The sequence below is a fragment of the Lates calcarifer genome, linkage group LG19, assembly GCF_001640805.2.
Source record: "Lates calcarifer isolate ASB-BC8 linkage group LG19, TLL_Latcal_v3, whole genome shotgun sequence".
NCBI classification, from domain to species: Eukaryota; Metazoa; Chordata; class Actinopteri; family Centropomidae; genus Lates; species Lates calcarifer.
This window is the reverse complement of record NC_066851.1, coordinates 12,084,242-12,106,965: the sequence shown is the minus strand read 5'-3', so window position 1 is coordinate 12,106,965 and position 22,724 is coordinate 12,084,242. Positions and strand designations below refer to the sequence as shown.

Here is a 22,724-nt window from a genome sequence, read left to right as displayed (position 1 = left end):
TTAATTATGTTTAGCATCCAGTTACCAAAAAAGACAGACAGGAAACGACAACTCAACCACAAATCTGTATTATTTATAGTAATATCTTCTTATAAAGATCTTTTTTAATACATTTTATAGTCATTTAAATATAAACAACAAATATCATAGGTATCAATCACAACACATTAAGCTGTATATACAGTGGGAGGAAAAAATAACAGAAACACTGTTAACAAATATTAAATTGTTTGTTGTAGTTTGTGGTGTTAAGGGACTTGAGTTTTTGTTTATTCTGTTTTGTTTGGCCCTTGTGATTTCAGGGTATTTTTCTTCACCTCAGTACATTCACTTTGTATTTTGTGCTGGAAGCATCATCAGCCTAGGTAAGGCCTATTGGTGCCCCGGCAGGAGGTTTTCCTGTTTTGCCTTGGATATTCACAGCGTAAAAACAAAGACTGGTACTCAGCCTAATAGGCCTCACCTGCGATGCTGCCTCAGTTGCTGGTGAATCAGTCAGTCAGTCAAATGTTGGTGCAACACTCCTCCACTTAGATAAGATATGGGTTAAATATAGGAAAAGTGAACAAAGACTAAAACTGGTTAGAAGAGGAATCTCTGCAACACAGAGTTCGTTTTTTTTTTTTTTTTTTTATTGTAAAGGTGTTTCTGTTATTTTGTCCACTCCCTATCGCTATAATCAAACTGTTCACAGCACAGAGGAGCTACAAACAAGCAGAATGGGGCGTCACTGAAGAAAAGGCTCCTCTTACAGAAAGGTAAGTTTTCAATGCTCATTTTCCACTTCAGCACTAGTTCTGCGTGATGCATGTGAAATTGTATTAGGTAATCCGAGAGGCTTTTGTGCGCCTTGATTGAATTCTTAAGGGGCCTGACGTAATGCTCAAAGCCAGGGTAGCAAACCACATAGGTAGTGACAGCTCTCTAAAAACCTCATGAGAATGCATGTGACCTTTGTCTCTGAAAAAATAAGGGTGCTTATATTGAATTCTGTTATTTCTTGTCTTCAATTGCAGATAAGAAAATATTAGCTTTTCATCATCATTTTGTCCTTTTCAGTGTCATCTGGGTACAAGAAAATGCCATTACCATCACTGTTATCGTGACAATGGGCCCTCTGTTCCTAGCAGGAATAGACACATAAATAATGGGGTATGAAAATCACCTGGCTGTTTATGTAGCATTCCAGTCTCCATAAACTGTATGTATGCAACTGATATGTACGCATTAATTTGCTATACAGTAACGCAACCACAGGACCAATCAAAGATGAGAACATCCAACATGTTAGAAAGTGTACATACAGTGACAACCACACACTATACAGAAACGGTTTGTATTTCTTAGAGGTCCATAGATTTTTAACAACCAAATATCACATTTTATGTTTAATGGGAAGTATAATCAGTCATAGATCTACTCCTGCTTGCTTAGCTTGTACTCCCGTTTGATTCTGGCGTAGGGGCCGATGCTGTCATCAAACACAAAGTCCCATAATACACGGGTCCAGGAAGTGTGTTGAGGCAGGGAGTCATAATACTCGGCGGCAATTTGTTTGACCTGCCAACAACAAGCAAAAGAAAATTAGTAGGAATGAGAGAGAGAGAGAGAGAGAGAGAGAGAGAGAGAGCAGATCAGATACATATATCTAACATCTACATCACAGATTGAGAGGACTTTGTACACACAGAGGTCTAAATCAGCATGACATCTTATTTCACAGCAGACATTTCATTGCTTTGCTGTAAAGAAGCAAAAGAACATGGGATGGTATCTGCTCACAAGTCATATTACTTTGGTATTTCTATAACAAACTGTCATTTAAAAAGAAATCCTGAAAATATATCACTCGATGGTTCAAACACAGATTTTTCTAATCACAAAAGGGGGCAGCAGTCTCTGTTAGGAACAAAAATAGGTCATAAAGGTAAGAATTTCCAAAGAAACTGGTTTCATTAGAGTCATTGTCAGCTGTCTCACTTTGAATCTCTTCATGCTTTAGTGGTGCTGGAAAGGCAGCAGTTAATCAGTTACAAAACCTGTGTCTTTCATCTGATAAATATTTGCACTCAATAGAAAAAAAATGTGACGTGTGGCATTTGCTGATACCTTTTTGTTTAGGTTCTGAAAGAGAGGAGAGGCCTGTCTTATCTGCCCACGCCTGGAGGTGATGTAAGTGTTGTAACTGTCCTCATTCTCTACCACTTCATGATATACATATATAAGCTCGGAAACAATAACTCAAGTCCAGAGTTTACCCTTTGGAAATGTAGTCATGATTTATCACAGTGACATACTCTCACCTGAGGTAGTTTACTGCCAGGTATGCTGGGGAAGTCATGGTGCTCCATAGTGATATCCGACATTGAAGGTGATCAAGTTCAGTGGTCCATAGTAAGAATATGTCTCATGTCCCTTCAGGAACATGTAGTGCTCAGCTATGAAATGTCCAGAGATAGGATGCAGGCCCATACACAGGATAGATCCTGCAATGAGGTAAACAATGGGCTTCAGCCCCCACAGATAGTAGATAATCAAGTCTACTGTGAGCTGAACTACTGCGTTCTGGATCTCCAGCTGACACACTGGTTTAGGATTGACCACCAACGGGCGCAGGGCGTAGAAAAACGGCTGGAGGAAGAGCCATAGGACCTTCCTGGCCGGGGTGCAGAAGAACCATCCCTCAAAGTCTGTGGGGATGTCGACATCCAGCTGGTCCCCTCCCAGATACCGATGGTGGTCGATGTGGTACTTCTTGAAGGAGGCCGAGTAGGGCAGCCCGATGGGCAGGTTGGCCCACATGGCGAACCAGCGGTTCCACTTCGCCAGCTTGTTGCCAAAGGCCACGTTGTGAGAGATGTCGTGGATAGCCAGGGTCAGGGAGTGGTTAATGCAGCCTCCGAAGGCGTAGGCCCAGAAGAAGATCCACTTCCAGGACAGGTCACGGACCAGGTAGCAGGCTAGGAGCTGGGTTAGGACCATGCCTGATACCACCCACTTCAGCTGGGGGTCTGGACCCATCAGAGACTTGATCTCTGGATATTTGGCTGAGGAGAGAGACAGGTAGAAAGAGGGATGAAAAGGGATATAGCCAGAAATGAGGAGGTTGTAGGAAAGAAAGGAGGAAGCCAGAGCAATAAAAAAACAAAAATAAAAAGGTAGAGCGTTGAAAAGCAGAAGAAAGTAAAGGGAAGCAAATTTTAAAAAAAGGAAATAGTAGATGGAAATAGTAGGTGAGGAGAGAAAAAGGAAGGATTAATTTCATCTTTCAAATAATTATGTGGGATGTAAAGAGAGTAAAAAAGGAATCTGTGGTGAATCCAGCAGAGAAAGTTGTTTAGCAGGACTAATTCACTGTCAAGGTTCAGCTCATACATATCACTGTGTCACGCTGTGACCCGATACTGTGGATCCCATAGAAAACAATTGAGAGTGCTGTACGGTAGCAGCCCTTCTCCTGGGAAGAGCCTGCTGACAAAAGTCATTTTTAATTGGCAGAGGTGTTGTTTTGCTGAGGGACATGAAACTCAGGGAGATGCAAGGGAGTGGTTCAAAAACACTCACTGCAACAAAAAAAGACTTAGGTTTGGTTCTGAAGACCTTTAAAACATAATCTACCTGTTAGAAAATACAGGCTGTGGTTTGTTACTGCGGCCGCTTCTTACGGCTGACAACTTTAAAGATATTTAAAGTAAATCCGGACACGTTGACCAGATCCATCCAAAATTCAGGATCACAGGGGAGGAGCCAGTCCCAGCGTGAAGCGAGTTCTGCAGGGAGCATATCCCATCATGCATCAGAAGAAAGCTAGCCATCTACCATCAGGCGTTGGCTCATGCAAATATTACCTGCTCCCTTGCTTTCAGGTTGCTTGTGTAATACCCAGATGCAAATTGGGCTCAGTGACTTTTCTGCAACATGTAGATCTCCAATGACCAAATCGTCTTTATTTAGTCAAAATTTAGCCAAGAGGAATTCCCTACCATGCCCCTAAGGTCTCTGATCTATCTAAAAACAATAATTTATCAACATATTGTTCCAACATAATTTTCAGGGCTCTTTTTATTTTAAATCTGCAGTATTATTTTAACTCACCGACAAAGTGTAATTTCCACTTGTTATTTGTAGCCCACCCACATGGCATAAAGTTAAATCAATAACCAGACATCATAAAACAAACTGAACTGTTTAAAGCCACAGAGCAGAACGTGCTGGATTTCACCTTCACCGCATCACTGAGACAACAAGTCATTTCATTTACTGTAGTTTAATATCACTTTCTGTATAAGGTTTCAGCTAAAGATGATCTGAGATTAAGTTTCAAACTATGGGTCAACAAATGCCTTTTTGACAAATGATAGATCATGCATTGTTCAGAGCTGAAGTTTTCAAAAACTGCTGAAAGTGATCAATCATCATGCTGCTTCTCAGTGTCATCTCTGTGACCCCAAAAGCTATAGCACACGACAACGGTTGAATTTACAGAATGACATAAATTTCATGATGTGAGTTTATGATGCCGACTGACTGCAGACTCACCAGACAACAAGCCATTCATTTCATAAAACAAACTGTCCGTCAAAACATCCCACATGATAGTGTTAAAGGAAGTAACACACAATGACCTCTGATATTCACATCCCCTCTGCTTCTCCCCGCAGGGCAGGGCAGAGGATAATTAAAACAAAACACTTTAATAATTCAAGGCTCGATGGTGTCAAGCAACCTCCATCACCTTCTCGAGGCGTCTTTCACACCAGAGCAACCATGCGACCACTGGACAAAGCCAGGGTCAGATAAACGTCAACGGGTTTCAGGTTGGCAAAGCTAAAGTGTTTTAAACTGAATTACACGATGAATCAGATAAGTTTCTGTTACAGATTTCAGATCCTTAAAGAAGCAGGAAAATATGAAGGATCACAAACTGAACACACAGTTTAGATAAATACTCTTGCATTAATAAACTAATGATAGCAGATGTGGTTTAAGGCGGTTTGGTGAGTGACGGTTATTCTTTCAGGGATCCTCCCAGATCCCCTAACTCTAACAAAGCTTCTCTTCTCACCTCATGCACAGCATTGTGTCTGTGTTTGTCATGAGTGGGGAATGTGTCTTGTTACCTAGCAAGCCCAAAGGCATTGTCAGCTGCACCTGCTATCAATACAAGTCAGAGAGAATGATGACAGGGAGGCAGATTGGTTTACATTAAAAAAAAGAGGTTAATGGCCTCTGTGAATTTTTCAAGCAAAATTAAATAATCTTCAGGATCATGAGATAGTGACTGAAACATGCCACTCCTTATCTGAGTATCTACACTTTAACATCATTCCTCTTGCTATGTCAAGGAAGTAATGTCTCCCATGAATGACTAAGTTTGTCACCTGTCTTTGCTGCTGATATCTAAACTGCCTCTTTCTAAGAAGAAGTGGCTTTTGCTTATGAAAGGTCATGAAAATGTAAATAAGGCAGCTTCAAAGTCTGAGTCAACATTAAGAGGAGGCAACATGAGAAACACTCTAAATGTAAAATGAAGGAGAAATGTGTCTGGAATTTAATGGAATTTAATGCTGTACTTTTGGCTTTTGCATCCATGTGTACTTAATTGTGAATTAATTATATCTTTAATATTTTTACCTTCAAAATCCGCAGTTTTAAAATAATATTTCTGCTTTAAAAAAAAGTGTGTGAAACTTCCATTGTTAGTAAATTATTCCACACTGTGTTATCTTTAGTTTTACATGGGTTTCTACATTTCCTCTGCATCCATTGTGGACCGATAGTTTGTTAAGCAACAGCTAGTAAACAGGTTTAACCGGCTACGATTTTGTAAGTAGCCAATACAAGTCGGGAAAAAAAAACGCACGCTTCAACTTATTACACAGACTAACTAGAAATATAACTCAAGAGATTTTTCAGAGTTGACACAGATTTTTATTTACTATCGTTTCTTACCCAGGATTTCTTTTCTTCTTGAAGTGTGCGGCTGGTCAGTGTAGACCCATTCAAAGTCGCCTCTTCCACCTGTCTTCCCCATGACTTTCCTCTGTCTGTGAGTGTATCTGGCGACTGGCTCTGTGGCGTTATGTGTGTCATCAACCCTTCACAGTATCGGGGCACACCCACTCGCACAGGTTGCAGGGCGAAGGTATAAGGTGTGACGCAGGCCACTCCCCCGCCCCCGCCGAGCAGAGGGAGGGACGAAGTTGGCTGTGCACCTGCTGAAATTTATACCGGTACTCTCCGGTGTATTCTACGGTGGCCCTGTGGGTCAAAATGTAACGACATTTCAGAAAAGACAGCAATATTTCAAAAAAAAAAACATTTCAGAAAACTCAACATTTCAGACTAAAGAAAAGGTGGGACAACACTTCTTATTTGTGATTGTGGGTAGGTATGTTTTCTCCTTAATAGTTTGTTTACATTGTGCGTGTTGAACCACTGAGACTTTGTTTTATAGGAGTTCCTTGCATCTTCTATTTTGTATTAATATTTTTACAGAAAAAATCAGCCTACTTTTCAGTAGCTTGAAAACTACCTACAATTGTGCAACTATAAAACATAATAAAGACTCAAATATGCTCTAAAATGCATTGTGGTCAAGCTGGTGGTAGGTCTTTTTGTCCAAGTTTCTTAAAAGTGGATGTCTTGGAGATAAGAGGTTTTAGCTAGACAAAATGAATTCATATAAAAAGACATGCTGATATTGTTCTTGTAAGGCATGGAATGAGCAACAATTTTTTTTGTATTTAATTTTATTTTAACTTCATTGTTGCGAGGACCAAACCTGCAGTCTTCATCAGAGATCTTGTTGAGGCTTCCTGTTGGCCTCTTTATGTGGACCTGGTTGTTCTGTCTGTCACCACATAAATCATCTGACAGGAAGCTTCAGCAACAATTCTGATAAAGACCACAGGCTTAGCATTTGGAAAGTACCAGTTTTAAAAAATATAAAACAATTATTGAGCAAATCATCAAAATCAAGTACACATGCCAATATCCTTCCACAATTTTAAATGCTTTCTGTCTTTACGCTACAGTGAAATTATGAATTTATATGTTGAACTTTTTTTTTCCGAGAAAACGTCCAAAAACTAAAAACAGTTTTGTAAATCAGAACTTTGCTTTTCTTCTTTCCTCTCCTATTAAAAATCTCATAAACTCTCCGATTTATCTGGAGACTTTTTCTAAAGTAGAATTTTTCATGCAGGACTTTTGCTTGTAACAGAGTATTTTTACGTTGCTGTACTGGTATTTTTAAATCAGGAGAACTGAATACTTCTTCCACCACTGCTAAGAACTAACTCTGTAAGCCTAATTAAAAGTTTACACACGTTATTTGTTGTAATTAAAATTATGAACTTGAATTCCTGAACAATGTTGAATAAGGTGGACTCACTAGCATGAGGCCCATCTGAGTCTGCTGCTCCCAGGCACAGGTGAACCACTTTTTGACTTTTTGTTTTCGGTCAATTTTTTGCATTTTCCTCATTATGAACAACTTTTGGTGCTTGATAAGGGTAGTTGTAATTTCTCAGTCTGATTGATTTACGCAACCATAAAAAGCACAAACCACAGTCATTTTGAAAGTATATACATCCATGCTTCCCCAGCATGGATGTATAATAAGAGCCATTTTGCCATGTGAATAATCGCTTTCTGTCTTCCAGATGGGTTTCACTGACTTCATATGTAAAGAAACTATTGACTTGGGTTTTTTAGCTGATATTAGTTTTGAGACCACTGAAACACAAGATGAAACAAACTGTTGAGACAATGGGCAGCACAATATATGTTGTACAACTGTAGAGTTAAAGGAATCCACATCAACACAATATTACATATCAGAAAAATTCTTTCAACAAAAATATCATCATACTTCCATGCCACAAATGGAAATGATCAAGAAAGAATCCCTAGTCTCCAGCGTGCAGGTGCAGATTAACCTCATCTTGCTTTGCAGTGTAGGCACTAAAATTCACAGTGAAAAGAATGTGTAACAATAGACTGAAGAGGCTATTCTTATATAAAGTTAGGGTTGGTTTTTTTTATTTTTTATTTACCTTTGTTGTTTCGAGGACCAAACCTGCAGTCTTCATCAGAGATCTTGTTGAGGTTTCCTGTTGGCCTCTTTATGTGGACCTGGTTGTTCTGTCTGTCACCACATAAATCATCTGACAGGAAGCTAAAGCAACATTTCTGATAAAGACCACAGGCTTGGCATTTGGAAAGTACCAGTTTAAAAAGATAAAACAAAACATGTATTGAGACAATCAACTAACCATGTTAACAAGTATGCATGCCAATATGTTTCTGTGGTTTAAATGCTTTCCCAGCATGGATGTATAACAGTAGCCATGCTGCCATCCACATGGGTTTCACTGACGTAATATGTAATGAAACAACTGTATACAGAAATGTTTAGATACATTTTGTCCGGTCACAAACAAGAAGTGTTCTATCTGAAATGTTTACTGCCACAGGAGTATGCTCTCCCAACATGCGAACAACTAAATCTTGACTACAATGATACCACTATATATTTATATTTAGATGGATACCATGGATTCAAATTGGTATTGGATTATGAAAAAAATCCTCTTGTATTTTTGCTATGTAGAGCAAGAATTATGATGAATTGTGGCACTATAGCAGAACTAACCACAGATACAGTGAAGTTCCACCATTAAGACCATATGGGATCAGTATTGTCAAAGTTGCAAAGTTGCATTCTGAAACAGGGCCTGTTCTTGGCACACATATATGAGGGGGCAGTCAGAAATGTGAAGGGAGCATTGTTGGAACACATCATGCTGCAGCAGTAATTTTCTGGGGGCGGGGGATTTTACACACATGTATCCAACCTGGAGAAGTGGATTGCACTTTGTCAGGCCTCTACCCTGCGACCTGTCCAGCTCGGGTGTCCCACCTGAAGACCTAGGGTCAGTTAGGCATGCTGACCCCCCATAACTCCCACTAGTTTTCTTCAGGGTGTTTTAAATTTGTAACTATTAGTAAGTATAGTTTGTGTGATCTGTGCAGTGTCTTGTCTTTTTATATACAGTCTATGGGGAATTAAATTCATTGAACTTCTCACCAGTTCACATTTATTTATTAATTCTATGCTTTAACTGTGTCAGTGTGGTAAATCCTCATCATGTAGAAGATCACTATTACAAATTACATGTTGCTCATGTCCAGTTTGTCAGAAAACAGTCACAAGTAAAGGAGTTTCACATTCAGATTTCGTGCACTGATGATGCGTCTGGCGCACGGCTGTACGGCAGATCTTATCTATGGTCTCTCTCCGTCTTTACAGTCTACGGTCTTCACGGTGGATGTATTTTAAGACCAGTCAGAGGCGGTTGCGGCCAATCAGCGTTTTTCTGCCAATGTTAGCTGACGTATGTCGTCATTGGTCACGACGTGTCTCCTCATTGGCCACGGCTTTCTGGGTGGAGCGTCGAGAGGGGTGGAGAAAGGAAGTGGAAAACATATATATACCAAGTTTGAATCTTAGCTTCTGTTTGCCAGTACTGTGAGAAAACGTCAGTGCCGAGGAGGTCTGGGTGCTAAAACAAACTCTGGAGCTGCTTTTTTGTCGAACACCAGTGCGAAGGTAAGGCAAACAGTTAGCGGCTAGCGTTAGCATTAGCGTTAGCATTAGCTTGAAATAATATCGTTTAATTTTATTATCCGTCAATCTTTAAATAATGTCTTTGGGCTTTTCCCCTTTTTGTCATCGTCGTTTTTATTTGCGTGGGTTAAAGTGTTTTTGTGGTCCAGTTTGGTCATTTTAAATCCGTTTAAGGCGGATTATGTCGATGTGATCATTCTGTGTCTATCTGTGGTGATATTGCTTTAGTTTTGCGTCTCTAGCTGGCTGTTTTACATCTACTTATGATCAGCTTCTTTGGGCTTGTTTTGCATCGTATTGTGCCCTTGTAGTTTTGTGTCTATTCCTGGCCATGTAACGTTTCTTTGTGGCCATTTTGTGTTTCAGTGTGGCAGTTAGGCATCTCATTGTGATCGTTTTGCGACTCGTTTTTTTGCCTTTGTGTTGTTTGTGTGTCTTTGTAGCTTTGTGGTAGTAATCTGTCCATTGACCCCCTGTTGTGTATATTATTGCTTGTGTTGACTTGAGACTTTACTGTGCTCAGTTTTGAGTTAAATACAAGCTTGAAAACTAGATTTTAACTCCACAAGTTTTGAGCCATGAGAGTAGGTCACAATGTATGAGCTGAAATATTAAAAACTATTTTAAAAATTGCTTTTCTCTCTGAGATCAATAAAGTCATATTCTAGTAACATAGTTTATTCACCTCATATCTCAAACTGTGATTGTCAAGGTTCTAGCATTAAGCTTTCAGTGTTGTATTCTTCTACATTGTTCACGTTTTGGAGGTGAACTATTCTTTACAATGAGGTTATTTGTTTTTCAAGTCATGTACTTGTGTTTTCCAGGTTTACTCTTTCAGCTGCTGCAGCCTGGACAGAAACACCAGCTCTCACCTTACAAACCAAATAGGTATGTGTCCTAAAGATTTACCCAGTCTAAAAAATGTGTTGATGAGCTAAATTATTAATGTTAGTAACAGTGTCATTGTTTACATCCTTGGTATTTAATGAGTTTAGTATTTAGTAATAATGATTGATTAATTTGAATTTGAATGCCCTTTATTGTCATTATACAAAAAGTACAACGAGATTGGAGAGCTTCTCCCTTTTCAGTGTAAATATACAAAATATGCAGAAACAAAATATATCAAAAAGATAGAAGACAGTGCAACTCTATATACAATGAGGTATAAGAAGGCATAAATGTAAATGTGAATGTATTGCACAATCATGTCTATAAATTGTCAGAAAATAGTATTAGTTTTAATTTTTAAAAACTCAAAATAGTTGTCAGTTAATTTTCTGCCTGTGGACTTTAACTAACTCTGCTTTTTGGTGAAAGTTTTCATTATGCAGTTCACAGTAATAAACATGAATCCTCCAGTGATTAGTTGACAGTAGGGCTGGGCAATAAAACTATATCGATATATATCGCAATAGAACCTCTCCTTGATAGACATACAGTTGTGCTCATAAGTTTACATACCCCAAAGCTGCCCATTCTTCTTGGCAAAAAGCCTCCAGTTCCTGTAAATTCCTGGGCTGTCTTGCATGAACTGCAGATTTGAGATCTCCCCAGAGTGGCTCAATGATATTGAGGTCAGGAGACTGAAATGGCCACTCCAGAACCTTCACTTTTTTCTGCTGTAGCCAATGACAGGTTGACTTGGTCTTGTGTTTTGGATCATTGTCATGTTGGAACGTCCAAGCACGTCCCATGCGCAGCTTCCAGGCTTATGAGTGCAAATTTTCCTCCAGTATTTTCTGATAACATGCTGCATTCATCTTGCCATCAATTTTGACCAAGTTCCCTGTGCCTTTGTAGCTCACACACAGTGAACCACCTCCGTGTTTCACAGTAGGAATGGTGTACCTTTCATCATAGGCCTTGTTGACTCCTCTCCAAATGTAACATTTATGGTTGTGGCCAAAAATTTCAATTTTGGTCTCATCACTCCAGATAACTTTGTTCCAGGAGTTTTGAGGCTTGTCTCTGTGCTGTTTGTCGTATTGTAAGCGGGCTGCTTTGTGGCATTGGCATAGTAATGGCTTTCTTCTGGCGACTCGACCATGTAGCCCATTTTTCTTCAAGTAGCTCCCTATTGTGCATCTTGAAACAGTCACACCACTTTTTTTCAGAGAGTCCTGTATGTCTCTAGCTGAAGTTATTTGTGGGTTTTTCTTTGCATCTTGAACAATTTCCCAATTTTGTGGCTGAAATTTTTGTTGGTCTACCTGACCGTGGCTTGGTTTCAACAGACTCCCTCATTTTCCACTTCTTAATTAGAGTTTGAATACTGCTGATTGGCATTCTCAATTCCTTGGATATCTTTTTATATCCTTTTCCTGTTTTATAAAGTTCAACTACCTTCTCCTGCAGATCCTTTGATAATTCTTTTGCTTACCCCATGACACTAAATCCAGCAACGTTAGTGCAGCACTGGATGAAATATGCAGGGGTCTATCAGGAGCCCAGAAACTTGCTGACCTTTTATACATACACATTGATTACAAGCAGATCACAGGTGAGGATGCTTACCTTGAGCAGCCATTTAAACCTCTGTGTGTGTGTGTGTGTGTCTCAACTTATGTGAATATTATCAGGCCAAAACCTCCAGGGTATGTAAACTTTTGATCAGGGTCATTTGGGTAGTTTCTGTTGTCATTATGATTTTAAAAAGAGCAAACACAATTGTTTGATAATAAATGGCTTCACCCAACAACTAAACATGAGTGAAAGGAAAGTTTTTGTATTATCATTTGTATTTTCTGAAAAACGGCCAAAAAATCACAAATTCTGCCAGGGTATGTAAACTTATGAGCACAACTGTATAAGATGCGGTCAGTAACAACATTGATAGAACTCATTCCACCAACGATAATGAGAACAGCGCTGCACCAAACCAATCATGTGGCTGGAACAGAGTTTCTCTCTCTCACTCTCGGCTCAGTGAGGTATTTTACAAATTTATCGTAGGCTATTGCAGCAGTGGCAATAACTGTCCTGTCCTGTCCACCGCTATAACATGTATACAGCGGAGACACTGCAGACATAAAGTTGGCGTCTTGGTCATAGCTCAGTTCTCTCAGCCATTTTTAACATATCACCGTTATAACACCGGTGTCCAGAGTGCAGAGAATCAGACTCACGCTGTCGCTCTGCCCAACACCACAGTTAGTTTTATGGTTTGGTCATTTTAAGACGAGATGTGGTCGTAAAGTTTGCAGTCTGTTGCTCTGTAGCTCCTGCAGTGCTCTGTGTGTGTGAACTGTGAGGTAGCTAAGAAAAAAAAGTCTAACAACTCGTCCACTGACATTCTGTGAGTTGAATCAGGTCTTCCCAACTGATGCATCAAATAGTTGACATTTAGGGACAGCCATAATGGTATCTTCACATCTCACTCAGGAGTAAAAAAGGAACCTCTACGTGCAGCAGAAATAGTGATTTGATTTATATTGAAATATATATCAACATCAAATGATATGAAAAATCATATTGTGATATAATTTTTTTGCATATCGCCAGCAGTAGTTGACAGACAATATAGAAATTTAAGATAATCATTTTAGTACATTTTCCCCAAATATTTATTATTATTGATTCTTAAAGATATGATGCTTTTTCTCGTCATATTTGACAGTAAACAGCCCATTCGTTTGGACTCATTTGGAAAATGTTCTAGTTTGGCTGTAATGTTGAATATTTATGTGTTTTTCCTATTGATTAGGAATAGGTCATAGTGTATTGATCATTTTCCTTTGTATATTTCTCTTTTTATTTCCTCCAGGTGTCACCACTTCGTCCATGATCACAGAGTCTTCATACAATGAAGAAGTTCTTTGAAACCAGGACAGAGGCCTCCAGGTAATCCACAAACAGCTTTACATAAACTGTCCAACATGGAGCACTGACATTAAATTATATATCTTCAGTAACTGATCTGAAGTCTGAATAGTTTGTCACAAAAAGGACATAACTCATTACTAAAGTTTATTTACATAGTTCATGAATATACAGTTCAAAGAAAATGAAGCATTTAAACATCAGCTTTCTCTGTCTCTCACTCTCCCTTGCTCTCTTCAGCCTGGCACACACTTTTAAAATCTTACCCAATTCAGAAAATGTGGGGGCGACCACACACGACGACAAATAATGTCAGATCAGGGCCAATAATCGGCTTGATTATCTTTTGGTGTGTACCCCGCTTTACTCTTTCTAATGATGTTTATCTCCTTCGCCCTCTCTCTCTGCCTCCTTCTCTCTCTTTGTCTCTTTCTTGCTCTCTAAACCAAATTTTGTTCAAATTTCACAATTTTAACTGACTGTGGAGAAAAAAAAAATCTTCTTTTACTTCTCTTTCTTTGGATAGTTTGAAGTTCAATACCCAGAAAACTCTCTGTGCTTTTAATCTGATGAGTTTAAAGTCACATCTTTAAATTAAAGTTTATTGTGTTTTTCTCCACAGGATTCAAACTTTAACCATTAAATCACAAAGAGGAGACACAGACGTGAAGACATTTCCAGAAGGTCAGTGTTAGTGTATTCTTTTCAATCTGACTCTGTCATTATCTCAGCTACAGTTTGACACTTTAAAACCTCTTGTCTGGAACAAAGAGAAAGCTGATATAACTGATATAACAATTTTAATTAGTATTTTTCAACAATGTAGCTGCAAAAAATAAGTCTAACAAAATACATTTGAGAAAAACAAAAAATATAAAACTTTAGAATAGAATAGAAACCCTTAAAATAAATATACAACTTTTTATAAATTGACAACCTTTAAAATATGTCTATAAATAGGCCTATAAAAAGTAAATATAAAATTTACAAATACTTTAAGGAATAGGTCTAGAAAATAAGGTTAAAACCTTTAGGCATAGTTGAATATTTAAACAATAAGTATCAAATTCATAAAAAATGTAAGTATAAAACCTTAAACAGTAAGTCTAGAAAACAAGTATAAAGCCTTTAAAAATATGTCTGAATAATGACTGTAAAACCATTAAAAAATAAATATAGGATATAACTAAATAGTTTAGGAAGACACTTTTAATGATTATTAAAATTTTAACAAATCACAGCAAAGATAATGACAGACATTAACCACAAGAAAACACTTGTTGGAACTGGTTAGGGTTAATGTAGTTATGAGCACATTTTCCAAAGATTTACGTGTCTGCTATGCATCTTTGTGATCATTTAACTGCTTGTGGTACAATTATTAATTAAATAATTGTATCATAAGCAGTTGAATGTTCTCCCAGGTGTTTAATAAAGAAATGTTAGACCATTATTAACAGTAGAGAAAAACAGTGTTTTCACTTGAGCAACAGGAAACCAACACTGTTTACAGCAGTTAGATGGTGGAGATCTTTTAACTAATTAACAACTTTGTAACACTTCTGACTTTTGTTTCTTTCATCCACTTCAGGTCCTCAGCTGATGTTGTCTTCTCCTCCTGCAGAGACAAGAACATGTGTTAATCACAGAAACTGATCAGTTAATCTATTTTTCCTTTCCTAAACTGACCTTATTCATTGTTGACATCTAATTACAGTGATGTAAAATAAACTTACAGTAACTTGTTCAGTATCACATATTTTAATGTGTTTTTCTAATTATTACAGTCACAGTAATGACTAGAAATAGTTCTGAAACTCTAAACATGTACCATGTAATAAATATAGGAAAACAATTTAAACTACTGTTAATAAAATGAAATTTATTTATAAATTATTTAGCTAGGTTAACAAGTTATTTTACTAAAATTATTTTCACTTTGCCTTTTTTGCAATATATGCTATTGTATTTTTTAACAACATAATATTCTGTGGCATCATTTAATAACAGAATGCACTGACATTTTCATTCACATTTTTTGATGCTTTACTATACTATGACATTCAACTTAAGACAAAGGAACTTTGTTTTCCACAGACAAACACATTCACACACACACCTCTACACACTGTTTCAAACAGTGCAATGTCAGTGCTCAAATCCAGTCTATTACTGTGTACATAGTCCTGTTTATACTATCCATATTGTTTGTAATTTTTATATAGAATATATTTATGTGTATATTGTTTTTCTTCTCTTGTATATATAATGCTATTTTTGTTGTTGCAACACAGAATTTCCCCATTGTGGGACTAATAAAGGATTATCTTACTCAAATAAATACGTCTGAACACTGAAATATTTTTAGCCAGAGATTAGAGTTAGGGGTACAGCTTTTAGCTAGAGGTCAGGATTAGGTTTACTGCTTTAAGCCACTTGTAGCTGGAAGTTAGGTTAGCCAGAGATTATAGTTTTTAGCCTCAATTATAAATTTTAATTGCAAATAGATTCAGCATTTCTGCATTACAAAATTACTTACTACTGGTGATAATAATTCAAAAATAGAAATGATGCTTCTTCACGACACAATATACTATGACATTTTTTTGACCATTTTTATGCCTTATGACATTTTTAATAGATTTTGACGACACGATGGTGTACAATGACATTTTTTGACCATTTCTGAAGCCCTACTATACTATGACATTTTTGGATGTTTTTTGACACCTTACTATACTATGACATTTTTTGGCCATTTTTCATGCCTTACTATACTATGACATTTTTGACCATTTTTCATGCCTCATGACATTTTTTTAATAGTTTTTGACGACATGGTATACTATCACATTTTTGACTATTTTTGACCCCTTACTATACTATGACATTTTTTGACCATTTTTATGCCTTATATTTTTAATAGATTTTGACGACACGATACTATGACATTTTTTTTTTTTTTACCATTTTTCATGCCTTACTTTACCATGACAATTTTTGAAAATTTTTGACCCCTTACTATACTATGACATTTTTTTGACAATTTTTCATGCCTTACTATACTATGACATTTTTGACAATTTTTCATGCCTTATGACATTTTTAAATAGTTTTTGACGACATGGTATACAATGACATTTTTTGACCATTTCTGAAGCCCTACTATACTATGACATTTTTGGATGTTTTTTGACACCTTACTATACTATGACATTTTTTGACTATTTATCATGCCTTACTATACTATGACTTTTTTGAACATTTTTGAAGCCTTACTATACTATGACATTTCTTTGACAATTTTTCATGCCTCATGACATTTTTTTAATAGTTTTTGACGACATGGTATACTATCACATTTTTGACTATTTTTGACCCCTTACTATACTATGACATTTTTTTGACCATTTTTATGCCTTATGACATTTTTAATAGATTTTGACGACACGATGGTGTACAATGACATTTTTTGACCATTTCTGAAGCCCTACTATACTATGACATTTTTGGATGTTTTTTGACACCTTACTATACTATGACATTTTTTAGCCATTTTTCATGCCTTACTATACTATGACATATTTTGACAGTTTTTGACGCCTTACTATACTATGACATTTTTTGACCATTTTGACACCTTATTATACTATGACATTTTTTTTTACTATTTGTGATGCCTTACTATACTATGACATTTTTTGAACATTTTTGAAGCCTCATGACATTTTTTTAATAGTTTTTGACGACATGGTATACTATCACATTTTTGACTATTTTTGACCCCTTACTGTACTATGACATTTTTTGACCATTTATCATGCCTTACTATACTATGACATTTTTTGACCATTTTTATGCCTTATGACATTTTTTAATAGATTTTTACTATACTATGACATTTTTTGACCATTTTTCATGCCTTACTATACTATGACATATTTTGACAGTTTTTGACGCATTACTATACTATGACATTTTCGACCATTTTTCATGCCTTATGACATTTTTAAATAGTTTTTGACGACATGGTATACTATGACATTTTTGGATGTTTTTTGACACCTTACTATACTATGACATTTTTTGACCATTTTGACACCTTATTATACTATGACATTTTTTTTTATTATTTGTGATGCCTTACTATACTATGACATTTTTTGACCATTTTTCATGCCTTACTATACTATGACTTTTTTGAACATTTTTCATGCCTTGACATTTTTTTAATAGTTTTTGATGACACGATATACTATGACATTTTTGACCATTTTTCATGCCTTGCTATACTATGACATTTTTGACCATTTTTCATGCCTCATGACATTTTTTTAATAGTTTTTGACGACATGGTATACTATCACATTTTTGACTATTTTTGACCCCTTACTATACTATGACATTTTTTTGACCATTTTTATGCCTTATGACATTTTTAATAGATTTTGACGACACGATGGTGTACAATGACATTTTTTGACCATTTCTGAAGCCCTACTATACTATGACATTTTTGGATGTTTTTTGACACCTTACTATACTATGACATTTTTTAGCCATTTTTCATGCCTTACTATACTATGACATATTTTGACAGTTTTTGACGCCTTACTATACTATGACATTTTTTGACCATTTTGACACCTTATTATACTATGACATTTTTTTTTACTATTTGTGATGCCTTACTATACTATGACATTTTTTGAACATTTTTGAAGCCTCATGACATTTTTTTAATAGTTTTTGACGACATGGTATACTATCACATTTTTGACTATTTTTGACCCCTTACTGTACTATGACATTTTTTGACCATTTATCATGCCTTACTATACTATGACATTTTTTGACCATTTTTATGCCTTATGACATTTTTTAATAGATTTTTACTATACTATGACATTTTTTGACCATTTTTCATGCCTTACTATACTATGACTTTTTTGAACATTTTTCATGCCTTGACATTTTTTTAATAGTTTTTGATGACACGATATACTATGACATTTTTGACCATTTTTCATGCCTTGCTATACTATGACATTTTTGACCATTTTTCATGCCTCATGACATTTTTTTAATAGTTTTTGACGACATGGTATACTATCACATTTTTGACTATTTTTGACCCCTTACTATACTATGACATTTTTTGACCATTTTTATGCCTTATGATATTTTTAATAGATTTTGACGACATGATACTATGACATTTTTTTTTTTTTTTTTACCATTTTTCATGCCTTACTTTACCATGACAATTTTTGAAAATTTTTGACCCCTTACTATACTATGACATTTTTTTGACAATTTTTCATGCCTTACTATACTATGACATTTTTGACAATTTTTCATGCCTTATGACATTTTTAAATAGTTTTTGACGACATGGTATACAATGACATTTTTTGACCATTTCTGAAGCCCTACTATACTATGACATTTTTGGATGTTTTTTGACACCTTACTATACTATGACATTTTTTGACCATTTATCATGCCTTACTATACTATGACTTTTTTGAACATTTTTGAAGCCTTACTATACTATGACATTTCTTTGACAATTTTTCATGCCTCATGACATTTTTTAATAGTTTTTGATGACATGGTATACTATCACATTTTTGGCTATTTTTGACCCCTTACTGTACTATGACATTTTTTGACCATTTATCATGCCTTACTATACTATGACATTTTTGACCATTTTTCATGCCTCATGACATTTTTTTAATAGTTTTTGACGACATGGTATACTATCACATTTTTGACTATTTTTGACCCCTTACTATACTATGACATTTTTTGACCATTTTTATGCCTTATGATATTTTTAATAGATTTTGACGACACGATACTATGACATTTTTTTTTTTTTACCATTTTTCATGCCTTACTTTACCATGACAATTTTTGAAAATTTTTGACCCCTTACTATACTATGACATTTTTTTGACAATTTTTCATGCCTTACTATACTATGACATTTTTGACAATTTTTCATGCCTTATGACATTTTTAAATAGTTTTTGACGACATGGTATACAATGACATTTTTTGACCATTTCTGAAGCCCTACTATACTATGACATTTTTGGATGTTTTTTGACACCTTACTATACTATGACATTTTTTGACTATTTATCATGCCTTACTATACTATGACTTTTTTGAACATTTTTGAAGCCTTACTATACTATGACATTTCTTTGACAATTTTTCATGCCTCATGACATTTTTTTAATAGTTTTTGATGACATGGTATACTATCACATTTTGGCTATTTTTGACCCCTTACTGTACTATGACATTTTTTGACCATTTATCATGCCTTACTATACTATGACATTTTTTGACCATTTTTATGCCTTATGACATTTTTAATAGATTTTGACGACACGATACTATGACATTTTTTTGACCATTTTTTATGCCTTACTTTACCATGACAATTTTTGAAAATTTTTGACCCCTTACTATACTATGACATTTTTTTGACAATTTTTCATGCCTTACTATACTATGACATCTTTGACAATTTTTCATGCCTTATGACATTTTTAAATAGTTTTTGACGACATGTGTACAATGACATTTTTTGACCATTTCTGAAGCCCTACTATACTATGACATTTTTGATGTTTTTTGACACCTTACTATACTATGACATTTTTTGGCCATTTTCATGCCTTACTATACTATGACATTTTTTGACCATTTTTATGCCTTATGACATTTTTAATAGATTTTGACGACACGATACTATGACATTTTTTTGACATTTTTTATGCCTTACTTTACCATGACAATTTTTGAAAATTTTTTGACCCCTTACTATACTATGACATTTTTTGACAATTTTTCATGCCTTACTATACTATGACATACTTTTGACAATTTTTCATTGCCTTATGACATTTTTTTTTTACTATTGACGACATGTGTACAATGACATTTTTTGACTCATTTTTGACAGCCTACTATACTATGACATTTTGATGTTTTTTGACACCTTACTATACTATGACATTTTTTGACCATTTTGACAGCCTTACTATACTATGACATTTTTTGACCATTTGAACCTTATTATACTATGACATTTTTTTTTACTATTTGTGATGCCTTACTATACTATGACATTTTTTGACCATTTTTCATGCCTTACTATACTATGACTTTTTTGAACATTTTTGAAGCCTTACTATACTATGACATTTTTGACCATTTTTCATGCCTCATGACATTTTTTTAATAGTTTTTGACGACATGGTATACTATCACATTTTTGACTATTTTTGACCCCTTACTATACTATGACATTTTTTTGACCATTTTTATGCCTTATGACATTTTTAATAGATTTTGACGACACGATGGTGTACAATGACATTTTTTGACCATTTTCTGAAGCCCTACTATACTATGACATTTTTGGATGTTTTTTGACACCTTACTATACTATGACATTTTTTGGCCATTTTTCATGCCTTACTATACTATGACATATTTTGACAGTTTTTGACGCCTTACTATACTATGACATTTTTGACCATTTTGACACCTTATTATACTATGACATTTTTTTTTACTATTTGTGATGCCTTACTATACTATGACATTTTTTTGAACATTTTTGAAGCCTCATGACATTTTTTTAATAGTTTTTGACGACATGGTATACTATCACATTTTTGACTATTTTTGACCCCTTACTGTACTATGACATTTTTTGACCATTTATCATGCCTTACTATACTATGACATTTTTGACCATTTTTATGCCTTATGACATTTTTTAATAGATTTTTACTATACTATGACATTTTTTGACCATTTTCATGCCTTACTATACTATGACATATTTTGACAGTTTTTGACGCATTACTATACTATGACATTTTCGACCATTTTTCATGCCTTATGACATTTTTAAATAGTTTTTGACGACATGGTATACTATGACATTTTTGGATGTTTTTTGACACCTTACTATACTATGACATTTTTTGACCATTTTGCACCTTATTATACTATGACATTTTTTTTTATTATTTGTGATGCCTTACTATACTTGACATTTTTTGACCATTTTTCATGCCTTACTATACTATGACTTTTTTGAACATTTTTTCATGCTTGACATTTTTTTAATAGTTTTTGATGACACGATATACTATGACATTTTTGACCATTTTTTCATTGCCTTTGCTAATACTATGACATTTTTGACCAATTATTTCATGCCTCATGACTTTTTTTAATAGTTTTTGACGACATGGTATACTTAATCTAGACATTTTTGACTATTTTTGACACCTTTACTATACTATGACATTTTTTTGACCATTTTTATGCCTTATGATATTTTTAATAGATTTTGACGACATGATACTATGACATTTTTTTTTTTTTACCATTTTTCATGCCTTACTTTACCATGACAATTTTTGAAAATTTTTGACCCCTTACTATACTATGACATTTTTTTGACAATTTTTCATGCCTTACTATACTATGACATTTTTGACAATTTTTCATGCCTTATGACATTTTTAAATAGTTTTTGACGACATGGTATACAATGACATTTTTTGACCATTTCTGAAGCCCTACTATACTATGACATTTTTGGATGTTTTTTGACACCTTACTATACTATGACATTTTTTGACCATTTATCATGCCTTACTATACTATGACTTTTTTGAACATTTTTGAAGCCTTACTATACTATGACATTTCTTTGACAATTTTTCATGCCTCATGACATTTTTTAATAGTTTTTGATGACATGGTATACTATCACATTTTTGGCTATTTTTGACCCCTTACTGTACTATGACATTTTTTGACCATTTATCATGCCTTACTATACTATGACATTTTTGACCATTTTTCATGCCTCATGACATTTTTTAATAGTTTTTGACGACATGGTATACTATCACATTTTTGACTATTTTTGACCCCTTACTATACTATGACATTTTTTGACCATTTTTATGCCTTATGATTTTTAATAGATTTTGACGACACGATACTATGACATTTTTTTTTTACCATTTTTCATGCCTTACTTTACCATGACAATTTTTGAAAATTTTTGACCCTTACTATACTATGACATTTTTGACAATTTTTCATGCCTTTACTATACTATGACATTTTGACAATTTTTCATGCCTTATGACATTTTTAAATAGTTTTTGACGACATGGTTATACAATGACATTTTTTGACCATTTCTGAAGCC

General features: G+C 35.0%; 1 protein-coding gene and 2 long non-coding RNA genes across 3 annotated transcripts in view; 1 reads left to right on the top strand and 2 right to left on the bottom strand.

Annotated features, from left to right (window-relative positions):
- Positions 1-52: 52 nt before the first annotated feature.
- degs2 (delta(4)-desaturase, sphingolipid 2) lies at positions 53-8,100 on the bottom strand. Its single transcript, XM_018683933.2, is given in 5 exon segments — positions 53-1,560; positions 2,304-2,351; positions 2,353-3,047; positions 5,953-6,261; positions 8,061-8,100. Coding segments are annotated over 4 exon segments (969 nt in total). The 5' UTR covers positions 6,035-6,261; positions 8,061-8,100; the 3' UTR covers positions 53-1,416.
- Positions 8,101-9,528: 1,428 nt separating this feature from the next.
- On the top strand, positions 9,529-15,776 carry LOC127143604 (uncharacterized). Its single transcript, XR_007815168.1, has 5 exons — positions 9,529-9,616; positions 10,462-10,525; positions 13,404-13,480; positions 14,082-14,143; positions 15,051-15,776. It is a non-coding gene; the product is annotated as an uncharacterized LOC127143604 (long non-coding RNA).
- Positions 14,654-22,724, bottom strand: part of LOC127143605 (uncharacterized) — a 15,451-nt gene continuing 7,380 nt past the window's right edge. Inside the window, exon 3 of the long non-coding RNA XR_007815169.1 lies at positions 14,654-15,077. This is a non-coding gene — a long non-coding RNA (uncharacterized LOC127143605). The remainder of the gene's footprint in view (positions 15,078-22,724) is intronic.